Source organism: Tripterygium wilfordii, chromosome 17, assembly GCF_013401445.1.
Source record: "Tripterygium wilfordii isolate XIE 37 chromosome 17, ASM1340144v1, whole genome shotgun sequence".
In the NCBI taxonomy this organism is placed as follows: domain Eukaryota; kingdom Viridiplantae; phylum Streptophyta; class Magnoliopsida; order Celastrales; family Celastraceae; genus Tripterygium; species Tripterygium wilfordii.
This window is the reverse complement of record NC_052248.1, coordinates 12284032-12307074: the sequence shown is the minus strand read 5'-3', so window position 1 is coordinate 12307074 and position 23043 is coordinate 12284032. Positions and strand designations below refer to the sequence as shown.

The following is a 23043-nucleotide window of genomic DNA, read 5'->3' as shown; positions in this document are numbered from 1 at the left end:
CCAAACACCACAGTACAGTGTCATTGGCCCACGTGTCACTGCTCGTAAAGCAAGACTGACACGTGTCACTCCCAACCAGAGTTCCCTTGAACATTAGGTTCCCTTGAACATTAGGTGAAAGAACTAGAATCCCGCTTTCGTGAGAAAGGAAGAACGAACCAGTAACGCAAACAACAACAACGAACTTCCTGCTCTTCGAATATCCGGCGAAATGAAGGAAACTTCTCTCTCTTCAGTTTAGGGTTTCGTATGCTTGATTTCCGGGGAGGCATCGAAGATTCGAGGAGATGTCGAGAAACGGAGACACGGCGGCGGTCACTGAGAATGCTTCTTCATCGGGGACCAGAATTCGAGTGGGGCCCGACCCATTCCTCGTGGTTTGTAGGTGCTTCAGCGTCATTACCTCCCTCACCGCCATTCTCTGCATTGTCGTCAATGTTCTTTCTGCAATTAGCTCCTTCAAAGACGGATCTGATGTATGTATATTTGGTTGTCAAAGACTGTATGCCTAGACATGTATGTATAAGCATGCTGTTCGTGTTGATGTGATATGGTGAGTTTTGTAGATATTCAACGGGATATTTCGATGTTATGCGGTGGTGCTCGCATTTTTGGTGGTGCTCGCGGAGACAGAGTGGGGATTCATTGTCAAATTTTGGAAGGTTCGTTTTCTTCTATTACGGAAGCATATTGTAGTTAGGTTATATATCCCATTAGTTGATCGTTTTTCGATTTAATTGTGGATTTGCGACTGAATGGTGAATTAATATAGTTGGGAGCCGTAAGTATAACGGCCTTCTAAATTTGGTGTCTCCAACTCTGGTTATTTTACTTTTAAAGCTTAGAATATAGAATGCCGGCTGTGCAAGAAGCAGATTTGAATTTGTTGACCTACGTCTGTTAGTTGCTTCACTTTAGCTCAAAGAAGATGAGAGTATTCTTTGTTGAAAGCATAAACTGTAAGGTTTTGTGAATAAGGCAATTAAAATACCTGTTTATGGTTAAGGAACGACGAAGCTCTTAGAATTTCAGGGGTTTTCTTATTTTCATTTTTCCGGTGGAACCATCGCTACCTTAGAAAGCGATATTGAAAATAGTTATTCATTGTGTACATATATATATATATATATATATTTATATGTATGAATGTACCTATGTATGTATGTACATGTGTGTGTTTGTGTGTGTGTGCATGTATCGACCATGTTGTCTCTATCAGCTCAACCTTCATAATTGCAAAGCAGTGCAGGTTGAAGTGTTAAGCAGCAGACATGCGAAGTTTGCCTTAAATCTATAACAAAAATTCCCACTTTTAACTTGAACTTTAATAATTGATATCCGTTTTTCTGTTTTGAGGAAGATATACATTAATACATAGATCGCATTGTTGCTTCAATTCACCCTCAAGAGACTTCTTTGTTTTCTTTCTTCTTACATCCAATTCTTTAATTATGCGAATCCTCCAATGAAGCTGGTACTAATCTGACTCTTTAAGACATCAATAACTAGGCCAACTGCAGAAAAAGGTCACTCTGATTGCACCATTAACACTAGATATGTTAGCAAACCACTTCCAATGGTGGAAAGCGGAACATAATGATGCAATTCATATGATTTCCACCGTCCCAAAATATGAAGATTATTTAATTCTTCTTTGGGCATAAAATTAGAAAAAATTGAATTGGTTTTTTCTTAAATGAGAGTGACCAAGCAAGATTACAAAGTGATGCAGATTGAAGAAATACTGCCACTATATTTTTATCTTCATATTAACCTACTCGATATTCTGTTTCATCTCATTAACTTGAGGTTCCAACAATGATTTTTTGCATTTCTGTTATTTTCAAATCTCGTGATTGTATCCTTGTATCAAGATTGTTGTTCTAATTACCTTGTCTTAATTTCTACCAATATTTCACAGGTATTAGAGTACTGGGCGGGAAGGGGCATGCTGCAAATTTTGTACGTTTTAGAACTTTCTCGTTGCGTTCCTGTAACTCCACCATCCGTATGAGGTTGTCTTTCTCCCAAAGTAGAAGTGATATCAACCTAAATTGAGAACAAAAATCAACCAGAGTGACGAATCTGCAGAAGGCATTCAATTTATGATACATTTATTTTCTGGTACAAGCATTTTAGCTGGAAAGATCTGGTTTACCGTTGACTTTAAAAAAATGAACAAGTTTCATTGACTGAATGAAAAACAGATTGGGATCTTGATAAATAGAAACTTCTTTCTTTGGAGCTCTCCAAGAAGGATTTTTGCAATGTTAATGGTTCTCTCCATTAGACGTCAGTCGCTGGGTTTGTGTTGAGTGTATGAACATGTCACAGCTTTTAGTGGAACCTATTTTAGGTATGCAATGACTGAATAATTGTATTCAATTTTTAAATTGATAATTTTTGCCTTCAGTGTTGCAGTAATGACAAGAGCCTTCACTGACTATTCTGCGAAGGAAAAAGCTCTTGTTCTTCTTCAAAATATAGCAAGCTATATGCTCCTTTCTTGTGGTGTTGTCTATATTATTTCGGTAAGATGATGGAAAAGCATCAATTGCCCATGGACTAAGTGATAAACATTTTAATTTTTAATCTGGAAGGAATGGAATTCCAGAATTTTCCAAGATAAAGAGTCCTTCTCTGTTGCTTGTGGTTTTCTTGGATAGGTGGCTTTTCGTTCTTAAGTTCTGGTTGAGTCGAAATTGTTCTATTATTTTTGATTAAAAAAGATTCACAGTATTTCTTGTTATAAAAGTTTGTAGGCCTGAAAATACATTATTGTAAGGTATTGAAAACCAACACTATGCTCCTAGGTCCTAACTTGATGCACTTTGCCTTTTAAGTTATGCTTTGTTTGTTTGAAGGATAATCAAGTTTTAGGAAAGTTCATAATTTTCCAATGTTTATTTCGAGAAGTTTTCCTTTATATATTTGCATATATCATTTGTTGAAAAATTAACTATTTTCCCTCCCTCTAGAAAAATATGGATTTTCCAAAAATTTGATTTTTCTTCGAACCAAATGAAGGCTTAACCTCAACTTATTTTTTCTTGCGTCAATTTGGTTTATGATGTGGGTTACCACTTACCAGCGTGAATATGTTACAGAGACTCCTCATTTTTCCATCCATGGTTTGGTTCTACTGGATTCAAAGTCGTCAATGGAAGGCTCATTATGCACATCGCATTTCCCTTACATTGTGCAGAGACTGAACCTATGACAAATACGTTTTAATGGAGCAACTTTGTGTCTACACAATGACTCACCCTATTAAACAACACGTGGATGTCTGTATGAAAATTTCTCAGCTAAATCAAAACGTTGCATATTTGACTCAGATTCTTAATGATATTTTTGTGGTTGAGGTTCAAAAAGGTTTTGGCCTGGAATATAATTGTTCATAAGTTTCTCTTGCTTTAGGGGTCCCGATTTGATCAGTTGAGCTTTCTTGTGTGCATTAATTGACTTATTCTATGTTAAAATTTAGTTGGGTTAGCTAAACTCAACATGTCTTCATCTTTTGAGATGCGAACAAATTTCATTTTAATTGCGTCGCTTACTTTTCAGGGAATCCTTTGCATTGGCTTTCTTAAACGTAAACGCCAGCAGAAAGAAACTACAAGGGAGCAAGCAGCCAAGGATCTGGAGGTAAGCTGTTGCTCTCCATTGTTCTATTCTTGAATTGATAGATGCTGCTGTATGTCTCAATATGACTTTTATTTCCCTGCCCACTGTTCCATGGGTTTTGCTGATTTGTTTCTGTTGTTGTTTACTAAGCTTCAGACATGGCATGAGTCTGATCTATTATTTCTCATAATATGGATATATAGCTGAGCATTAAGAAATATAAGATTCGGACATTGCATGAGTCTGGTCTATTATTTCTCATAAAATGGATGCATAGCTGATCACTCGACTAAAACAATACATACCCTGGAGATGAATTTCTTTATTTTTCATTTTATCCTGGATTTGCTTCATACCTTTTTATAGAGATGCATAGTCTCTAAAGTCTTGTAAATATTGCTTACAGTATATCATTTTTCATAAATTGCCGTTACTGAAACAATATCCATATAGCTTTCAGTTCTTGGCTTCTTCCATGCGCCTTTATTAGCTCTTGAAACTTATTGTGAAAACAGGAATTGGAGCAGCGTAGGGAAGAACTTGAACAATTGCTTATGCAAGAGGGAGTTTGACGCCACCAAGATCTATCCAGTAGTTCAACGAAAGCGAGAGAGGGCCAAATGACTTCAATGAAGCATGCTAGATAAGAAACTCTTGTTTTTATAGTCTTGTTCACATGGTTGCTTGCTGAGACATTTATACCTGGCAAGAATCTTTCTTTCCTATTACATCCGTTGCAGATGTAAAGTTGTATGTCGCACCGTTGTACCTCTGATTGTTTTTCACTCTAGCTTAAGCAGTAACAGCTGAATGTACAGAAGTTTATCTTTCTAGCATCTGGATATTCTGAAAACTGTTGAATCCTTTATTTCAATTTAGGCGAAAGTTGAATCGTTTGTTTCGATTTAGGCAATTACACTCGCTGAAGTAGTGTCTAGTATCCTACTTTAAAATCATGGAGCCCCCGGATATGAAACAAATTTTATGAGGTGAAATTTTTATTTTTAAATTTAATTTTCTTAAAAAGATTTGTTTTCCACGTTGACAACGGTCTGTCCGGATTGACTGACTGAAAGTTGAGAAATCTACCCAAGTTAAAATTTAGGCGTTTAAACATTTGGTGATCGAATTAGAACTCTTCTTACGAAAAATTGTATTAATCCACAAAATTTGGGTGATACCGGATGAGTGCTACATTAAGCAGCAATGACAGAAGAGAGTGCACTGCAAACGGGCTTAAGACTCTTAACATGGCTTTTGTATCGGTCATAACATGCAAGAAAAATGGTTATAACATGCAAGAAAAATGACCGGCCTGCTACTGTAGATCAAAATAAATCTAATGTATACCATTCATCATTGTAATTCGCCTCGTTTGGCAGATATAACTGTTGATGTTTTAGGCATGTTTGCCAGGTTTGGCTCCCTCTACTAACGTTGAGGGATTATAATACAAAAGATTCAAGATGAAATTACAACATATCTGGGTTTGTCAAAATAATGCTGTACTAAAATCAATTTCATGAATGAGGTTTTTGATTCAAGACTCATTCCTTGTCCTCGGACGAATTTGATTTTTGGGAGAACTTTAGCCCTTTCTGCTTGTTCTTTTCAGAGGTATTGACGTTTTGGGAGAATTTTGTGAGCCCCTCTCTCAATGCTCCAAGATTGACACCATTACCCACCAAGATGCTTGTTACTCCCATCTTAGATACCTGCAAGTTAAAATTACAATTTCCAGCAGATGTGTCACATAATATTTACAAAACCTAAACAATTACTTGCAACGAAATCTGCTTCAATGAATTTCAAAAGTGATCATTTTGATTAACAGAAAATGCGAATCTTACTGCTCGGATGTTCCTATCTTCGTCGTCAAAAAAGAGCATTGATTTGAAGGGCACCCCAGTCCTTGTGTGAATTTTCTGGAAATGTTCTGTCTTGTGTGTCCAACTGGAGAAAATCTCCTAATGACAAAATATTCAAATAATGAGAAAGCTGCTCAGGAAGGAAATTAATTGTCTGTCCCATTAAGACAAAGAAACAGCCACCTGAATAAGCAGATACGTCAAAAAAAAATCATGGGATTGAGGGTTGGGGGGAGTTGTTGATGCTGAGCTGACACAAAAGTTGCCTATGCTGATTACCAATTTGGAGAATAAATAAGCAAGACAAATCCTAAAAAACATTTTATCCCCCTTACGTTTGTCAAAGTTACAGATCCCCCCTCTAGTTCGATAAGAGACACTTACCCTTTAACTTTTCATGGTTCGTGGACACAACTTCGTCAGTATTTACAGTTTATTTTATGCTCCATAAAATTTTCAAAATACCAAGAGTACCTTTTAAACAAAGTATGACATCGTATCATTTTGATAGATGTTACTGAGACGTTGCAGTGCCTAAGTATAAAAAAGCTATATCGATGAACAAAATTAACAAATGCTCTTTTTTTTTTGGACATGTAAGTTATTTTTACTTAATTTTATCTAATATCTCTATGATTTCAAATATGCAAATGCAGAAGAATATTGAAAATACTATCAAATTATGGAATTTGAGAATAATACGAAATATTATTCTCTCTTAATTGAACATATATCATAAATGTGATAATAATTGAAAGGTTCAGGAAGAAATTCAAAACAATTGTATTTTTCATTACATGAGAGGCAAAATCGCACATTCGTACTTTCAATAAAAAGATACAACACCGACTAACATTCAACTCATGTTGGGGGCAGGCAAGTGTCTTTTACCAAGCTAGAGGGCGAATCTGTCTTTTTTGACAAATGTGAGGGAGCAAAGTGTAGTTTACCCTTTTAAATATCTACCACATGAACTAATACAATCAGACAAAAAAATCAAAGATTTAAGTAACAGTGCACTGAACTATGAGGAAAGAGGCGGATAAACAAAAGTATACTTGCTCACCCGGACAACAAACATAGATGTGAGACTCAATTTGCCAAGAAATGTCTTTGCTATGTCTGCAGTTGGTGATCTAGAAGCAACAGCTACATCAATCCCTTTGTCCTTAAGTGCATGTAATATGCCTTTAGCATGAGGATATAGAGATGGCATTTCACGTTTTGAGCGACACTCACTGAAAGACAATAAGATTGAAGATTGACATACGATGACAAATTGTATAACATGTAGAACAAAATATAACATTTAAACAATGTTCTCTAGACTAGATAATGAAGCAAAGAAGCAAGAGATATATTGTCAATGGTTGCTGCAGGGAAGCATTAATAAACCTACATACAAATAAATGCAAAGTATGAACATGAATAATAAAAGAGAAACTATTTTCAAATCATTATTCCTCATTGATATCTCTTAAACTAGCAACATAAAAATTAACTACAAAAAAGGAAAAAGAAAAAAATGCACAGGAAACACAACAGTTCAACTAATCAGAAGAAAAAAGAAGCCCCTGAAGAAAACCCTTTCATTTTTACCATGAGAGAGCAGCTCCTGCTCTTGCAGCAGCTATTAACTTGTGGTTCAAAAAGTTCATATCTCACTTTAAATCAGCAAGTTGCATATATGTATATAGCGGAAAACGAAACCCAAAGAATTTTAAACAAGGAAGATTCAGTAATCAAAATCGAAAATTCGAAATCAATGAGGAAAAAAACCATCTATGATCTATCAAACCCAACCGGATTCAATCAAGTCTACCACAACCCTCAATATTTCACCTAATCACAAAAAATTGCTGTAACGCACGCAAGTAAAATGTAATTATACAATTGAATTGACCATTGAAATGGATTTACTTTTCTATATGAATCGCTCTTGCTTCCCTAATCTCCAACCCACCATATATTGCACAACCTTTCTATTGCTCCAATTACAATCCATGTATACATGCAACGAAAGACATAAATACACGAAACGATCGAAGCATTAAAGTATATAAAAAAGGTAAAAGAAGAGGAAAAAAGAGGAAGATGGAGTACCAGTAGAAAGGCCAAAGAGTATAATCGAGATCGAAGACGACCAATCTGGGCAGCACTTGAAATGCTCCGATAATCTGTAAAGCTTCGCTTTCCACCTTCTCGTCTCCCATCCTCTTACTCTCTCTGCCTCTGCGTGTCTGCGACTGTCTCGTGTTCTTCTTGGGTATTTCTTCTTATGTGATTTCTAAGGGGGAGGGGCGAGAATTCGATGCGGATGAGTCTTTCACAAGTACCGTGCATCCCCTTTTGTATCCAATTGGAAAACTGCATCTCTGTTTTTATTTGTTTGTTATTTTATTATGATGGAAACTCTGCTCTCACTAACAATCATGAAATCAATCAAACTTAAACTTGAACTTGATGGGTGGCACACAAACTTTCTTTTTTTTATGGGAGACATGGTCCCTTTAGACAGTCCACTAAATTCAAACTCGGTCTGAATTAAACACGTACAAACCTGTCTGACAAATTAATTGAACCAAGACTCAACACAAATCCCTAGAAAATAGTTACGTTCACTTAGGTATTTAGTTCAATTGATGGGTAGAACAACTCTTATGATTTGTTAGTGCACATTTGAAATGTCAAATATTCCCTTATATTATTATATAACAAATTTTCTGGTTACAAAGCTAAAAGTAACCATTTGTCCATATTCCATAACAAAATAATGTTATTGACAGAAGTGAATACAAATTCCAATCTTTCAACAAGTTTCTTCTGAAAAGAACCTGATCCTCAAATATGCCCTGAACCGTTTTGCAGCAGAAATACTTACCAAAAAGAAAGTTTTGCAGTTTCCCCCGGAGCATTAGAACTTGATGAATCACCAGGAGATGTCTTTGGAGTATCGCATACGTCCAGAAGAATTTCAACTTCAGATTCTTGCTCATTCATGGTAGCTGATTGGGACTGACCCTCACTAGTGCAGTCAACCGAAGGAACTTCTGAAGCATAATCTTCAAGAATTTCATGAATAAGCTTCTGAATACGAACCCGCTTCAGAGAAGCCTCCACAGGTGGAAACCATTCCTTATTAAGCTAATAAAACAAGGAAAAATCAGGGAAGAAAAAAAAAAAACTAACTCAACAGTTGCCATTGAAACTATACATGCATTAATATCTTAATATAAAAAGGAACCTCAGAAGAATCCCCTAGAATAGGGCTACTCTCACACAAGACCCTCATTTGGGGCACCAACAAATACACACAAAGGCCCACACTTGGGGCAACAACAAATGAGGGTTTAAATTGCGGAAGTTAAGGTTCGAACCTAAGAGCTCCCGCTCCGATACCATGTTAAGATTAATTACTTTGCCATTCAACCCAATAAGTTAACTTGTTGGGTTGAGACATTTCACGTCGCTTATATACATTCTAACAGGATTGAAGACCAGACAGGGTTGTTTCTCTAATACTGTTTGTAACGATTTGACCCAACCTTGCAAGGAATTACCTCTTTAGCTGAGAAAGCCTCACAGTTTTATCCCCAGAAAGGCAGGGTAAGTCCAAGCCCTTGATATGTCAAAAAGGCATGGATAGAAAGGACTAAAACAAAATAATTATAATCACAATAAATTTGCCCAATAAGCCACTTAGTTTCTCTGTTTTTCACAGATCCTTAATTTTTTATGCCTCTACTTTTAGCAATCAATACGGTTATTTCACAGTCAAGACATATGCAGATGCAGCCACTTACATATTTCACAATTTCTGTTATTGAGCTGAAGTTGAGAGCTTGCTGAAGAAAGAGTTCCACATAGTGAAGCAAAAAAAGGCCACAATCAAATGAATTTTTTTGTTGAGGCAGCTGACCCAAAATGGAAAATAATGAGAAAATCGATGTTACATAGTGAAAACTTGAGGATTCATCTAATATAACAATAAATTCAGCAAGGATGCACTCATTCCTAGTTTCATTTATGCTTTAAGATGGGAGGGATTAGTGCTGGACTCAAATGTCTCTAACCCGTGGGAAAATAGAACCCGGAAAAATTGATATTGAAAATTTTCAGCTGTCAAATCCTTTGCTGTTTGATCCTACCAAAAGTTATGTCTCCACTAATCCTGTAACGTTCATATCCTGTTTCATTGCTTTCAAGAAGGCTGTTTTTTCTTCCACCTCTTCTCTTTTTGACATCTTCAAGTTCAATTTTCTCCACCTTTTGCACAAGACCACTGATAGTCTGATATCTCTACAATGTATGTTCTCAAACCATCTTAGACAACTTCTTTTCTTTTCTTAAATCGGAGCAAACTATATCTAAGACCGATTGACCTCCTTCCTATCCCATCTTTCCTAGTTGCAGAAAATCCTGTGAGCATCTTCATTCTACTATATTCCTCTTTTTTGCTTCTTTTTTTCTTCGTAAGAACCCAATATTCCGTGCCCCACTAAACCTATATAGTGTCCTTTGGTAGCATAGAACACCAAATGCATTCTGCCACTCTATCTATAGATTTAATCATATGGGAAACATCCTCCATCATTCAAAATACCGACCCAAGATATTTAAAAAATCTTTCTTTTTGGTATCTTTCTCCCATCCATTTTTATTGAGTTTTTATCTCTTCCCCTACCCACGCTTAAGTGGCATGTAGTACCATGTTTTCGTCCTTGGTTCAAAGACCTAGATTATATCTCCATCTTAGACAACCTCTTTTATTATGGAATATTCATACACTAATCACTGCTCTTCCACACATACCCTTATTTATCTTAATTTATATTTTCATTTATCAAAACAACAGAAAACAATGTGCAAAAGAAAATAGATTATTAATTTCAAAGGGATCATTCTTCACCTCCTTGGCATAAAAGAAATTGTAATGTGGATGATAACTTGCTTAAAAATGTAATTGGTCATATTTTTTGTAGGTCATTTGAATGCATGACGCCCCTTGTACCCCATATCAACTCCACTGATATTTTATATTTTAAGAAAAACCCAGGCATTATCCATAGCTAGAATGGAAATGCAAAAACGAGCTCATGTTATAGAAATGAAAATAGTACTACCTCAGGTGAAACAAATGGTAGATGTAAAAACCTTGAAAATCCATCATCATCCATTTCCTTATGCCTTGCTTTCCACTCCTCGCAAAGATAACTGTCATTGCATATACAACAATATTATTGTCAAAAAGCATCATTAATACTCATTTGAACTAAAAAAGATGTTAAAATTTGAGCATCTTGAAAAACCTTCAACATCATTAAAATGATCTATCCAATATTGTATTCTCATCCATGAAAATGTCATCAGCATACTAATAAATGAGTTATTTTGCTAAGGTATAATTGTGTAAGCATTTATTACACATTAGAGTTACATCTGAAAGGAGCAACATACTTCAACCAAAGAATGTAAAATTCCTGCAAATATCTCCTCCTCTATCATTATATGAGAATCTCATTGTTTCAATAAATGTTGTCAAAATTGAAAGGAGGATTTGCAGTTAAACCTTTTTTTCTTATCTGGACGTGTTACTTTCTAGGGGTGCCAATGTACGTTGGCAGGTTGTATTTTTCAAGATCAAAGTAAGATAAATGCCACTTGTTAGGTATGAGCAGAACATAACAAATAATCATGCAAAAAATCAAAGCAGAAACATGAGTGTTGATTAACAGGCCAAACAACACCGTATTCACTAACGGCTCAATATATTGACTGTGTCATGTTGACATCAGATGATCCAATTAATAACAAATTGAACGCAGCCCACACCACAGCCTACTTAAACATGCGTTGAACTTTTATAATTATATTACTCTTCTCCAACATATCTATTTTCCAAGTAATAAAATTAAATCTCAATCTTCTTTAATTAGTATACCAATAAAAGATGGAATGTGCATGAGAGAGGATAAAATCGGTACTACATTAAAGTATTAAACGAGTCATCATGAGTCATAAGTATTTGCAGCCATAAATGTATCCACTTGACGCACAACTAAGATGAACTCAAGCCCTCTTATTTGACATTGAGTTTTATTGTGTTTGCCTTTTGAGTACAATATTACCTCCCTTACTTCCTTGATTAGTTTTTCAATTTTCAGGGTTCCCCGATATGAGCATATAACGAGCATGGCCTGCACCAAACTAATTGCAAAAGTGCTTTTTTTGAAATTCAAGCATAATAAACAATGGAAGCACGAAGTTGCACCCAGTGCACAAAGGCTCCGACAGTAGTGGTGCAGATTAGGAAGACCAAGGCACGGAGTCTTACCCCGTATGGTGAAGCAGCTGTTTTGGTATTTTTAAACTTGAGGTAGCTTAGTTTCCAACCGAGTAACTTTATCACTAAGACAAGTTTCGCACTAATCCTTAATTCTTAATACCTACTAAAAATCATCATAAGTACATACAGTGTTGTAATCAAGTAACAATACATATCTTTTTCTTTTGAATGGAAGTATCAATATATATCAATGTTTGGATGTATGCATGCATGTATTCTTGGCTGCGTACATGCACATGTCTATACGCGTCTGCACGGGTGTAATCACTGACTACTAGTTATCACTAGACAAAAGTACCCTAACAACCCTCTACCTTAACTTCCGTCAAATTTTTATGGCGCATTTTAGCCTTTTCATTGACAACACTCCTTGGCATTTAGTCTTGCCCAGGCACTTGGCTATTCTCTCTCTTTCTCTCTCTCTTGTGCACAATAACACACATGCACCCACAGATAGCAAAATGTTTGTATTGTGCTTCAATAGGAAAGTTCTATTCATTATTAAAATCTTGCAGTTTCCTTGTCAGATTCCATAAAAATAAACCACAATTTGCAAATACAACATCATAAAAATCACAATCTTCAAATTAATCTCTCGGATTCATAACTTGAGCAGAAATACATTTGACAAGGTATTTAAGGAGGTCTTAAGACCTTATTAAGTTTGTATTCGCCCTTTCATCTTCCTCGTGTAATATCCACAACTTAAGCAGAAATACATTTGACAAGGTATTTAAGGAGGTCTTAAGACCTTATTAAGTTTGTATTCACCCTTTCATCTTCCTTATTAAGACCTTATTAAGTTTGTGTTCACCCTTTCACCGTTTTGCCATTGGGTTAACTCTTTTATTGGAAAGAACTAAAGAAATTTTAAGATGTTCTTTGAATGTAGTTCATCCCCAAATGTCTCTCTCTCTCTCTCTCTGACATGGTCAGACACAGTTTGTCCTTGTGCTTCATTAGAAAATCAGTTTTCACCATTGAGTGGTTGCAACCCGATCATCTATTATCAGTCATCGCCATAACACCACAACCATCATAGCATTCTGATTTATAGGGTAATATTTCACCACATAAGCAAAAGAATTCTTTGGCATTATAACGCCCTTCAGCATCATAACGCCCTTCAAATCAATCTGGCAGTTAATATAATAAAAAGAATAACTAATAGTATCCAATGCAATAAACAGGCTACCTCTGAACAAGGCTCTTAAGGCATCGGTGACTTCCTCTGATAGAATCCATATGCAAGATGCATGGTAACTTGGTTGACTTCCCATTTTCATCATCTGAATGACAATAGAAAACTGTATGAACCGGGATATTCATAGCACATACGAAAAAATTAAAATGTAGTAAAAACAGATCTTGCCTTTCAAATTTGCCCCTTCACCTGGGTGACAAATAACAATCAAACTCCAGTGAAGACTGCAACCAATATGCATTTGTTATTCATATTAAAAACCATTATCATGAGTGGATGTAGCTTGTCGCCCAAACTAAATAAATGCATGACTATTTTCTTACCTGTAGTTTACAGGAATGAAAACGTAATCTTTTTCAAAAAGATTCACTTTCTCAGTCCATTTGCAAACACGCTCAAATGCTTCCTTGCCTTCACAAGCACTAGACGGATCCTTGTCTAGTCCAGAAAGCTTGCGAAAGAAGAAACTATTGAAGAAGTGAAATCTAGGCTGTTCCTTTTGTTCAATATTGCTCTTCAAATAGCTGCCAAAAGTTTCACATTTCTTAATTATAATGTGTTAGCATAGAAAGAGGAATTTCTCTCATATGCAGACAGTAGTTCATATGCATCTTACAATTTAAAATTTGTTCAAAAGGAACCTCTTTGTTAGCTACTATTACTTGTGCAAAGATGATGAAGAATATGTAGACCATCTACTTATTCAATGGTTAGAAGTTACTCAAGGAAAGACCATAGAACTGTTGATTGGTCTAAGTTCCAAAATGCTCACTCTGGAGGTCGCAGAGAACTAGCAGGATTTTCAAAGACGTAAAGAATTCTATGTGATTCCATAAAGAGAAACAGTTCTTAAAAAACTTGCTTTTTTTCCCCTCATCACAAAGTGTCACAGGCTAAAACTAGAGAAATAGCCTCTCCAAAATGCAGGTTGGGTCGTGTACATTTGCTCCTTCTGAATCTCACCTCCACCACCGGAGCTTTGTGGACCTGGTATTTTTTTTTTCCATTTTATCTTTTACACTATCCTACTGAGATTGCATCAATTTTGGTGTTTCCCTATTCTTTTGGAATAATTACTCCAAAAAATTTAATAAAGCACTGACATGTACTGATATGCAATTTAAAATAATAATTATCAGAAGAAACACTGGTAAATAATTTCATTTTCTTTTAATAGTAGTAATGCTTTAAACAGATAAAGAGTTGAAACTTGACAGAAATGGAAATAATTTCTCCAGCAATATATACCATCATCATAGTCTACACATGCTGGATAGAATATCCAACCCTATTCATGAAACTAAAGCCGCTATATCTGAAATTCCAATTTTTTCTTCTCTTATTTGGCTAAATAATCAGGGAAAAATTTGCCTAGGCTGTTTTGGACAAGCCACTACCCTTTGAAAAGGGCTATAATGTTAATTTGGGCCTGAATTCCTTTCATTAAACTTCCTAAGCACAAATCAGCCATTCTATCATGTCCAAAGAAAGAAGAAATGAAGTTTGAAACAAAGGGAGCCATGTATAATTTGAATTCAAACATACTGAATATAGAAGTCAATGATGGTATCATTAATGAATGTCTGCGGCTGAAGAAGCTCAATGTCTCTCTTACTAATTGAAACAGCATCAGGATCGCCTTTTGGATAAATGACCTCTTCAAAAGGCACATCGAACCTGAATCGTGAAATCCAACCAAGACACATAGAAGGAACAATAAAAATGAAATATCAAGTAGAATAAAAGTAAAAAAGAGTCAAAAGAGTGCAGGATTACAAGTAAAGATGCTTATACATACCACGACAATTTAATATCAAACAGGTGGAGGCATGATAAACAAAATGCACATAGTCTTCCAGATTGATAGAAAAGTAAGCACAAAATACAAATTTACACTGTGATCTATCCAATCAAACAAAATGACCTCTACATCGCTATTGCTTTAAAAACTAATATTGCTTCAGGCTTTCAGCATTACTTAATCGAGACAAGTTGGGGCTTAAAAAAAAGAAGAAACAGAACCAGCCTAAATCAAACTATGTTTCATTAGCACAACTCAATTAAAAATTGGTCTTGCTAAGTCGATAATCAGAAATGAAGGAAAAAAAAGTGGCTTTATTTGTCGAAATTTATTTCTCACTTGACCATAAAGTTTGAAGAGCATTTTATAGTACTGGATTACTTGAACGGAAAACCCTCTCACCCATTGCTCCTGACAGCCTAAATGCCACTCACACAGCATCAGAGATGCTTACTAAACCCAGTAAGACTACCAATTAGTACCCGCGCCATCGCCCATCGGTATATTAAAAAATTGGTGATTAATATTTCACCATTCTCAGCCATTTAATCAAGTAATTGTGCATGTAAAATGATTAAAAATGCTAGTTGTTAATTGTCAACCCAGAAAAATAAGAGAATCTAGCAACATGATCATAGGCCAATATCATCTTTTCTTAGTCAATTCCTCCCTCCAAACCAGCAACATACAATCATCTCCTTTCTTTCTTCTTCGTGTCCATCTATGCCTTGACCGCATTTTTCACTCCAGTGAGTCTTTTACTTTGTAACATCTAACCCATCTTTTCATGCATTCAGGATGCTATATCCAAGCTCCACAATCATAATTGCTTAATTATCAAAATGTCAACATAGGTGCTTGAAGTATGAAAGACAGGTTGGTACAAAAAGAATCTCTATGTTTTCTTCATTAATTGAAGTCTCAAGTTTAATTATGAAACCTTGTGTCTTTCACTCTTTCATCATATAAAAACCATAGTCACAGAACACTACATTTTTTTATTTTTCTGTGTCCTAAGAAAATAACCACAGCTCTCAATATCCCCTAACCCAATCTCACTGCATTGCATTATACCCCACATGGTTCCTACATCCTTGAAATCCATAAAACCTAGTTTAGCTTGTTACAATGGAACTCAAGCAACAAATCACATTCAACTTTTAGCCTTGAACCCAAATTTTGCATGCACTTAAATCCTATTTTTCAGTGCCATAGCTCTACAAAAGCATCAGAGGAAGTCAAGTCACATCTTTCATATGTCAGATGTACAAAATTGGCTGGTTTTCGGTTGGCTGCCACATAAACACTTCCAGATTAACAACTGCTTGCTTCGTCCATAGATCACTTTTATTTTTGTTGCCGCTCGAGTGTTCTCTGCTACAAGAAAGTCTAAGGGAACAACCTTACCAAATCCCACATCACCTTTTAGCTAATCTCATTTCTTTCATAGAGTCATTTGCTGCTTTCTAAATAGTGAACTTTTCATAGTACAATGGTACATATCTAGGTACCACAACATTAACTGTTTCATCTACGTGCACGCTGTAGACTTCATTCATTTGTTAAAAGCTAGTTGGATGAAGTGGAAGAGCGCATTTGGAGTTTGTTGTGACCAAAATAAGCCTTGAAGCGAGGATGTTGCATTGAATGCGTGACCTCAAAAGGAAAGGACAAGATTATAAAAAAGACCATTCGATCCGGAGTAGTGATAGCATCAATTGAATAAGATGTGAGAAAATGATTATCATGGTTGGGGAGTGTACATCGTACAGATGTTGGTGCAGTGGTATGAAGAGGTGAAGAAATTCAAGAGAAGTAAAAAAGAAAATCTTGGCCTTAAAGAGATCAAAAAGGACACAGCATTGTTGACTTGGTGGAGATCTTTGACTTGGATTGAAATGAGTGTCAAAGGAGAATTCATGCATAAGATTTCAACTACTCTTAGGCATTCATGATGCTAATACCAAATTATTTGGGATTAAGGCTTTGACAACAGCAACGATTAATTGCTACTTGACGATCCACTACAGAACCATTACTGATACTCTGATAGTTATTCCGAGATTATGAAATTTATTTTAGAATTTAAAGTATCCCATCTTTGGAAAAGTAGGCTGCAAGCAGCATCAATAAATGAATTGAAATACAAAAATTGCAAGGAAAAAGAGCAGCATGTTGAGATGCGGCAAAAGAATGTAGTGAAATTCATCAAGCAGATTATTAGAATATAAAATAATGCAAACTTCAAAACTTATGTGGTAGCATGGTGGACAATTGACAAGCATATGATTTCTGAACTTACTTGGGATGATAGTTCTTTGACAATAACAGGATATCTTTGGGCTCCCCCGTCAGGATAGAAATTTCTTCCTTTTCCCACTCAGCACTGTAAGAGAAACAACACAAGAAATTTAAATGATATTAACAAACCATATAAAAAAAAGTTTCACAAGAAAGCCTATCGGTCACAGGAAAGAAATCAAAGAGGATATCCACATAAACAGCACACAATACACTCAAAGATCAAGGGCAAAGCAAGGCCGTGCAGAGGGAAGATCAGAAAGCAATCTGTAGGGTGGATGCAGCATCTAAACCCAAAACGAGCCGAAAAGGATTTATGGAAATTTAACCAGCCTATATAAATAACTCAAATACAACATCCAAAATCGCAATCTCTTCTACAGCGACCCCACAACAAAACAAACCACATTTTTGGCTTCTTGTGAACATGTCTTTCCCTGCAAAAGTTAAACGGGGTTACTATCCTCCAATCAAGGATTAAACCTTTTTCCATTACAGACAAAAGGTAAACAACTCTCATGCACAAGGCACCCGTTGGGTCGGGGACAGGCAAGACATACGTAGACCTTACCCCCACACAATATGTGGAGAGGTTGTTTCCAAGAATTGAACCTGTGACCTCTAAGTTGCACATCTACAACTCTACCACTGGGTCACATATTCGTCCATCCCTTTTTCCATTATAAACATAGAATAACTATAAGTGCTCAAATGGTAGCCAATAACAATGTCTGAGGAATTGAACCCAAATGCTTACCAATTCATGTCTTATAAAACATTTGACAAACAGAAAAATAAAAACAGAAGCTTCACAGTCAAACAGACTCGATCAATAGAAAGAAAAAAAAAAGAAGAGGATACTTGAAGTTGATGTTATCAGATAAAACACTTATTGATTAGACCAATACTTACTCAGAAAACTCTTTCCAAGCATTCTTGTATTTCACATCCAATGATTTGATTGCTTCCTGTACTTCAAACCAATTAGGATTATAAACAGTAAATGTTAACCACTCCTTGCCTGCATACATTTAGAGAAACAAAGAAGTTACTAGGTGAGAATTTGTAACTTCAGACAACCCCTGAATAAAAGATAACGTTATCATGGAGTCATTCCCCATCAATGAGAGTTTGAATCACAAACAGCACGAGCTCTGTTAAGTGTTAATGGATACATTTTCTCTTCAAATTAGAAAGATTATCATAGCAGTTACCCTCCTATTAGTTGAACAAAACAATCCATCTCTAGCAATTGAAACCACACATACTCGATAATTAATGAAAGAGAGGAAAAAATGTTTGGAAGTGGGTGGGGAGGGGGGCTTGTATCAATGGAACCATTTACACAGATAAACAATATATGATACCTCGTGAAAGACTCTGCATATTTCCCTACGAAAAAAGGCAATCAATGCCAGCGAGCCTAGCACTAAAGCAGAAACAGCAAAGCATCCAAAATACCCGTTGATGCACAGTACTTTTGCATGCAGTACCGAACTAAAGAAATTTACCTCAATAGTTTATTTAAATTTCCCTTTAATAGCCCATTATTCCATTATGTAATTTCACCATAGGGTTCAACGGATCAATGAAGAGAGTATAATTGTTTGTAACATGAGCAATATTCCAAATGGTCATATGAAGCAATCTAGTTTTGTGTCATTTATGCTATTTAGGCCAATCAATCAAAGATAGTCCAAGATGTTGTATAGAGATTTCAAGCCAAGTTTTCTGGTTAGCCAAGCAAACAGGGGCAAACACATACTTGCAGACATTGAAGTATTCCAAATGAAACCTCAGCTTAGGAGAGAAGTGACATTACTGTTATACAACAGTTCGCATGCAAAGTGCATAGAAGAGCTTCTTTGATCTATTTAGATAAATTACGATAATTTCTTAATTTGATATGCTTTCCATCACTATTGGGTATATTTCCCAACATATTTTGGAAGTAATTCATGCAGTTTATATTGATTTTCTAATAATATAGATTAATTAATCCGCTCAAAACGAACTTTAACTTGGCACATGGATAATTTTATTTGGAAGAGAGCAAAATTCAGGTGAAGAATGAAGCAGGCGTGACGACTTTTGGAAATGAACATTTGAAGAATCAAATTTGGTATTACACAAATTATTCCCCATGGATTCGGCTCATATACTTACAGGCATAAGTACTTGAGTAATTGATAAATTAATAATATTTTTGGTGCAAAAAAATAACTCCAAGTATCATATATAGAAACACGCAAACCTGAAGGCTCTTTTCCATTTCCTGCTTCTTTACAATACTTTGCTTTAAGAATAAAGCGAATAAAAGCGGTCTTGACCTATATTCAAATCCAAAATAAAAGAAAATTATTGGCAAAATAAGTAACATCTAAATAGAAAATGGAAGAGTCTGCCTGACTCACAATAGCAAGCCATACTGATTCAATATTTATAATATCATCGATGCTCTGCTCAAATTTAAATGTTCCCTTCATGCCATTTACATTGGTACCATCAATTTTGATGCAGCTCCTTGCAAAAGTTAACTGTGCCTCTGTAAACAATATGCCCCCATATACGATGAAACCAGGCGAAACAGCCACTGTCATATTTCTGAAGTCCTGCAAATAAAGCGACAGGCAGCTGCCAATAATATATAAGATTGCCCCAACAACCATGCGAACTGCATGGCCGATGAAATTATAAATTATTTTTTATGGATTGAAATCCAAGAAAATCTCATTGGTCCACAGTACGAGTTTTTCATTGTTACTGTATGCTTGTACAAAGTTGCACATTTACTTAACTAAAATAAGTCCAACATTACAAATTTTGATTCCCAACCCTTCAAAAGTTATTCTTCAAACAGGCTTTTAAAATGCAAAAGCTTAATAGTTTATATCACAGAATTCACGATAAAACACCTACAATTAGATTTCCGCCCGAGCCAGATTCCAGCACATGTTCTTCTGCTGGTACTCAAATAATGCACAGATGTTAGGGTAAGATCATGACCATGAATGCTCTATACAGCATATAACTGCCAAAATGAAGAAAGAAAAACCTTCAAACTCTGTAGATGAAAAGGCACATGTAGGTTTGAAATCCATTTCATTGCTGTCATCATCATCTTGAATCATTATAACGCGCTTATTCTGCTGCAAAATTCAGATTGTATACATCACAGGAAATTCAACATCAAGACCTCGCTCACAGTCAAAATAAATGAGCCCTTTAGTGCATCCTACAGTCAATTTTGCTATATGAATGTTGCATACATTCAGTGTTAATACACGATGCGTGAATTACAGTAATACAGTCAAAAGATAATACCACTTGATTTGAGGAACTTGATAGTATAAGCACATCTCCCCCATCAATCTCGTCTTTCATAGCACCAACACTAGGAACAATGCCCCAAATAGCATCATTAGTTTCATTCTGCGGAGTCGTGATACTTCCTACAAATACAGAAGAAACATTGCAAGGAATTAGAAATGTAGCATTCACGAATAAAGTTCAATTTATGTCCCATACCTGCAACATCAACATCAGTGGGCCCATTGTCAGCATCAACTGGTTCATCATCAATGTAAATTGGCTCCTTGGGAACATCAACCAATCTGTTTCCAATTTCCTTTTGTTGATTTTGAGTCCCTTCAGCAACTGTATGGGGAAAACAAAATGAAGAAAAAACTGACATACATTTTGAAAAACAAAGCATAGATAATACGTTCAGTGGCACTAGGCCAAAAAAAAATGTGAACAATAAATGAAGAGAAAAGATTAAGAAGATCTACAACAGTTATCAGTGAAAATTTTGAGAATGCTAGATTATTCAGATGTCAAGAATCCCTCCTAGGCAAACAAACACAAAAAAGAACTTGATAAATGATGATAAAAGTATATCCTCCAAAGTCGAACCGAGAGCCAAAAAAAGCCTCCAAAAGTCTCATTTTACCAAAAAAAAAAATCATCAATAGAAACAAGAGAAATTAATTATCAGACAACATTGATCTTGACACCAATTATATGGTGGATAACACCACCAAAATGTCTTAAAAAGTATGTCCAAAAGGAAACGTTTAATTAACTTATTTATATGTACAGTAAGCCTAACGGGGAAAAAAAATCGTATCCCAAGACTTGTCATTGGAGGTGGATTTATTCAACTGTAGTTCAGATCATGCTAACAGTTGAATAAAAATGAAAGATAACACTTTCACACTTTTATTATTAGCATATGCAGGTTACATGAATCTCTAGATATATCACATACAATACAAGATTAAGATCGAAAGTAACCAATTAGGGATAGCCCTGCCCTTGTAGGCTTGTAGCCTCGTTTGCTCAGAAAGATGCGGGGAGGGGGAGAATTAGCTTGCATTGGTGCAAAGGAATTTACTTTTGTAGGCTCCCCACAGAATGGGTTTCCGTAGGAACCGCGATCACAAGTAAAAGATTAGCAATATAGAAAGTTTTCTTGTATGATCTAAGACAACTCAGACAAATATACTGAAAAAATCAAATTCGGAGGAGTAGGGAACATTATGCAAAACAGATATCAAGCATAGATACAAGACTCAAGATATATTTGAGTACCATACATTTCAAATCAGTCTAAGAACATACTGTGTGATTCAATTTTCAGGCTTCTTTATTCATTGTGAGTTTGCCAAGACAATTTATAAGTAAAAACCGTAAAATTATGAAACCACACAATGAGCACATGTAATAGATTTAACGAATCATAAGAAGATCATTAGTCTCCAAGCTTCCCATATCACAACCAATACCTTCCTACTACAGGGAATTTGGACATCAAAATAAAAAGAAAATAGATGCAGCCACTCCTCACATGATGAACTTCTTGGACTGTTGCATGGGAACTACTCACTGCTAAAGATAAAGAACAACTTTCTAAAGTATCCTTGACCCCTGTTAGACATGCATGTAGACCTACTCCTATCTCTTAGTTATAGACGTAAGATCATCATCCAAAATCCAAATGTGTCTTCAGTACAGCCACAAAGAATTTCATGACATGCTGCAATGCTGGAAACAGAAATTCAAGCCATGGTAGGTAAGGCAATCGCAGCTTCAAGCACAAAAGAAAACTTCCATATAAACATCACAACTGCCTTTATTATGAGAGTTGGAGAAATATATTATTCCCAAACAAGTTTCTCTCTCATTTTCTTACTCTTTTTTGTTCCAAACCACCCAATGATCAGATTCCTCCTCAGGTTTTATCAATGTGAAAATTCTTGCACCGTCAGTAGAAAGATGTCGAATTATCTCATATAACAGGGATACTGAAAAACCACCATGGAAAAATGGGATCGTAGAAATGACAGGTAATACACGATATCAGAATCCATAAAAGTTAAAAGAGGTTTAATGATCAAAAATTCAACTTCATTCCTTTTTTTTTTCCGCGCTAGTTTCCCATCAAACAAACAGCAAAACACAATTCAAAACGAAAACGTACAGAATTGGAGGAACTTGTATTTGGTTATGGGAGAAGTTTCGCGCTTCCTCTTTTTAGGGCTTCCGAATTTCTTCATGATCTTACCGGACGCCTTCTCTACCCGCACATCGTCCTCGTTAAACTCGAACACGTCGAATCGCTCGTCCGAGCTCAGTCTTCGTGAGCGAGTCATATTCTGCCGCTCTCTAACAGAATCACCCAAACACAACGAAACGAAGGGAAGGTGAAGAATGAAATACTTACTGGCGAGATCATTGTTCGTGCGACTGCTATCGCATCCTTGGCTTACTTGATCGTTTGGTGTTCATCTCAAATGGACAAACCGTTTACATTGGTCCACAACGGGATGTGGGGCTGAAATCCCTTTTCGATGAAATTAGTCAAATTACTTTTATCTCAACCATTAGATAAATC

At 35.8% G+C, this 23043-nt stretch overlaps 3 protein-coding genes across 11 annotated transcripts; 1 reads left to right on the top strand and 2 right to left on the bottom strand.

Moving 5' to 3' along the window:
- The first annotated feature begins 113 nt into the window (after nt 1-113).
- On the top strand, nt 114-4529 carry LOC119982131. 2 transcript variants are annotated; one of them, XM_038825337.1, is made up of 6 exons: nt 116-476; nt 567-662; nt 1922-1962; nt 2414-2531; nt 3568-3648; nt 4143-4529. In XM_038825337.1, the coding sequence occupies exons 1-6, from the start codon at nt 288-290 to the stop codon at nt 4197-4199; spliced, it is 582 nt and encodes a 193-aa protein (XP_038681265.1). In that variant the 5' UTR covers nt 116-287; the 3' UTR covers nt 4200-4529. The 2 variants fall into 2 exon arrangements, with proteins under 2 accessions (XP_038681266.1, XP_038681265.1); XM_038825338.1 differs by lacking the exon at nt 2414-2531 and having other exon boundaries at nt 114-476.
- Nucleotides 4530-4954: 425 nt separating this feature from the next.
- LOC119982132 (magnesium-dependent phosphatase 1-like) lies at nt 4955-7756 on the bottom strand. Its single transcript, XM_038825339.1, has 4 exons — nt 7599-7756; nt 6562-6733; nt 5478-5594; nt 4955-5342 (listed from the first exon to the last, which is right to left on the bottom strand). Exons 1-4 carry the CDS (start codon nt 7706-7708, stop codon nt 5175-5177), a joined length of 567 nt encoding a protein of 188 aa, XP_038681267.1. The 5' UTR covers nt 7709-7756; the 3' UTR covers nt 4955-5174.
- Nucleotides 7757-8180: 424 nt separating this feature from the next.
- Nucleotides 8181-22971, bottom strand: LOC119982431 (probable ubiquitin-like-specific protease 2B). 8 transcript variants are annotated; one of them, XM_038825802.1, is made up of 16 exons: nt 22630-22971; nt 20676-20804; nt 20472-20599; nt 20203-20296; nt 20067-20110; nt 19577-19759; nt 19402-19477; nt 18060-18168; nt 17149-17232; nt 14591-14722; nt 13369-13569; nt 13214-13269; nt 13037-13130; nt 10619-10709; nt 9299-9409; nt 8181-8639 (listed from the first exon to the last, which is right to left on the bottom strand). In XM_038825802.1, exons 1-16 carry the CDS (start codon nt 22799-22801, stop codon nt 8373-8375), a joined length of 1971 nt encoding a protein of 656 aa, XP_038681730.1. In that variant the 5' UTR covers nt 22802-22971; the 3' UTR covers nt 8181-8372. The 8 variants fall into 8 exon arrangements, with proteins under 8 accessions (XP_038681730.1, XP_038681732.1, XP_038681726.1 ...); XM_038825804.1 differs by having other exon boundaries at nt 19643-19759; XM_038825798.1 differs by having other exon boundaries at nt 19562-19759; nt 22630-22970.
- Nucleotides 22972-23043: the final 72 nt, after the last annotated feature.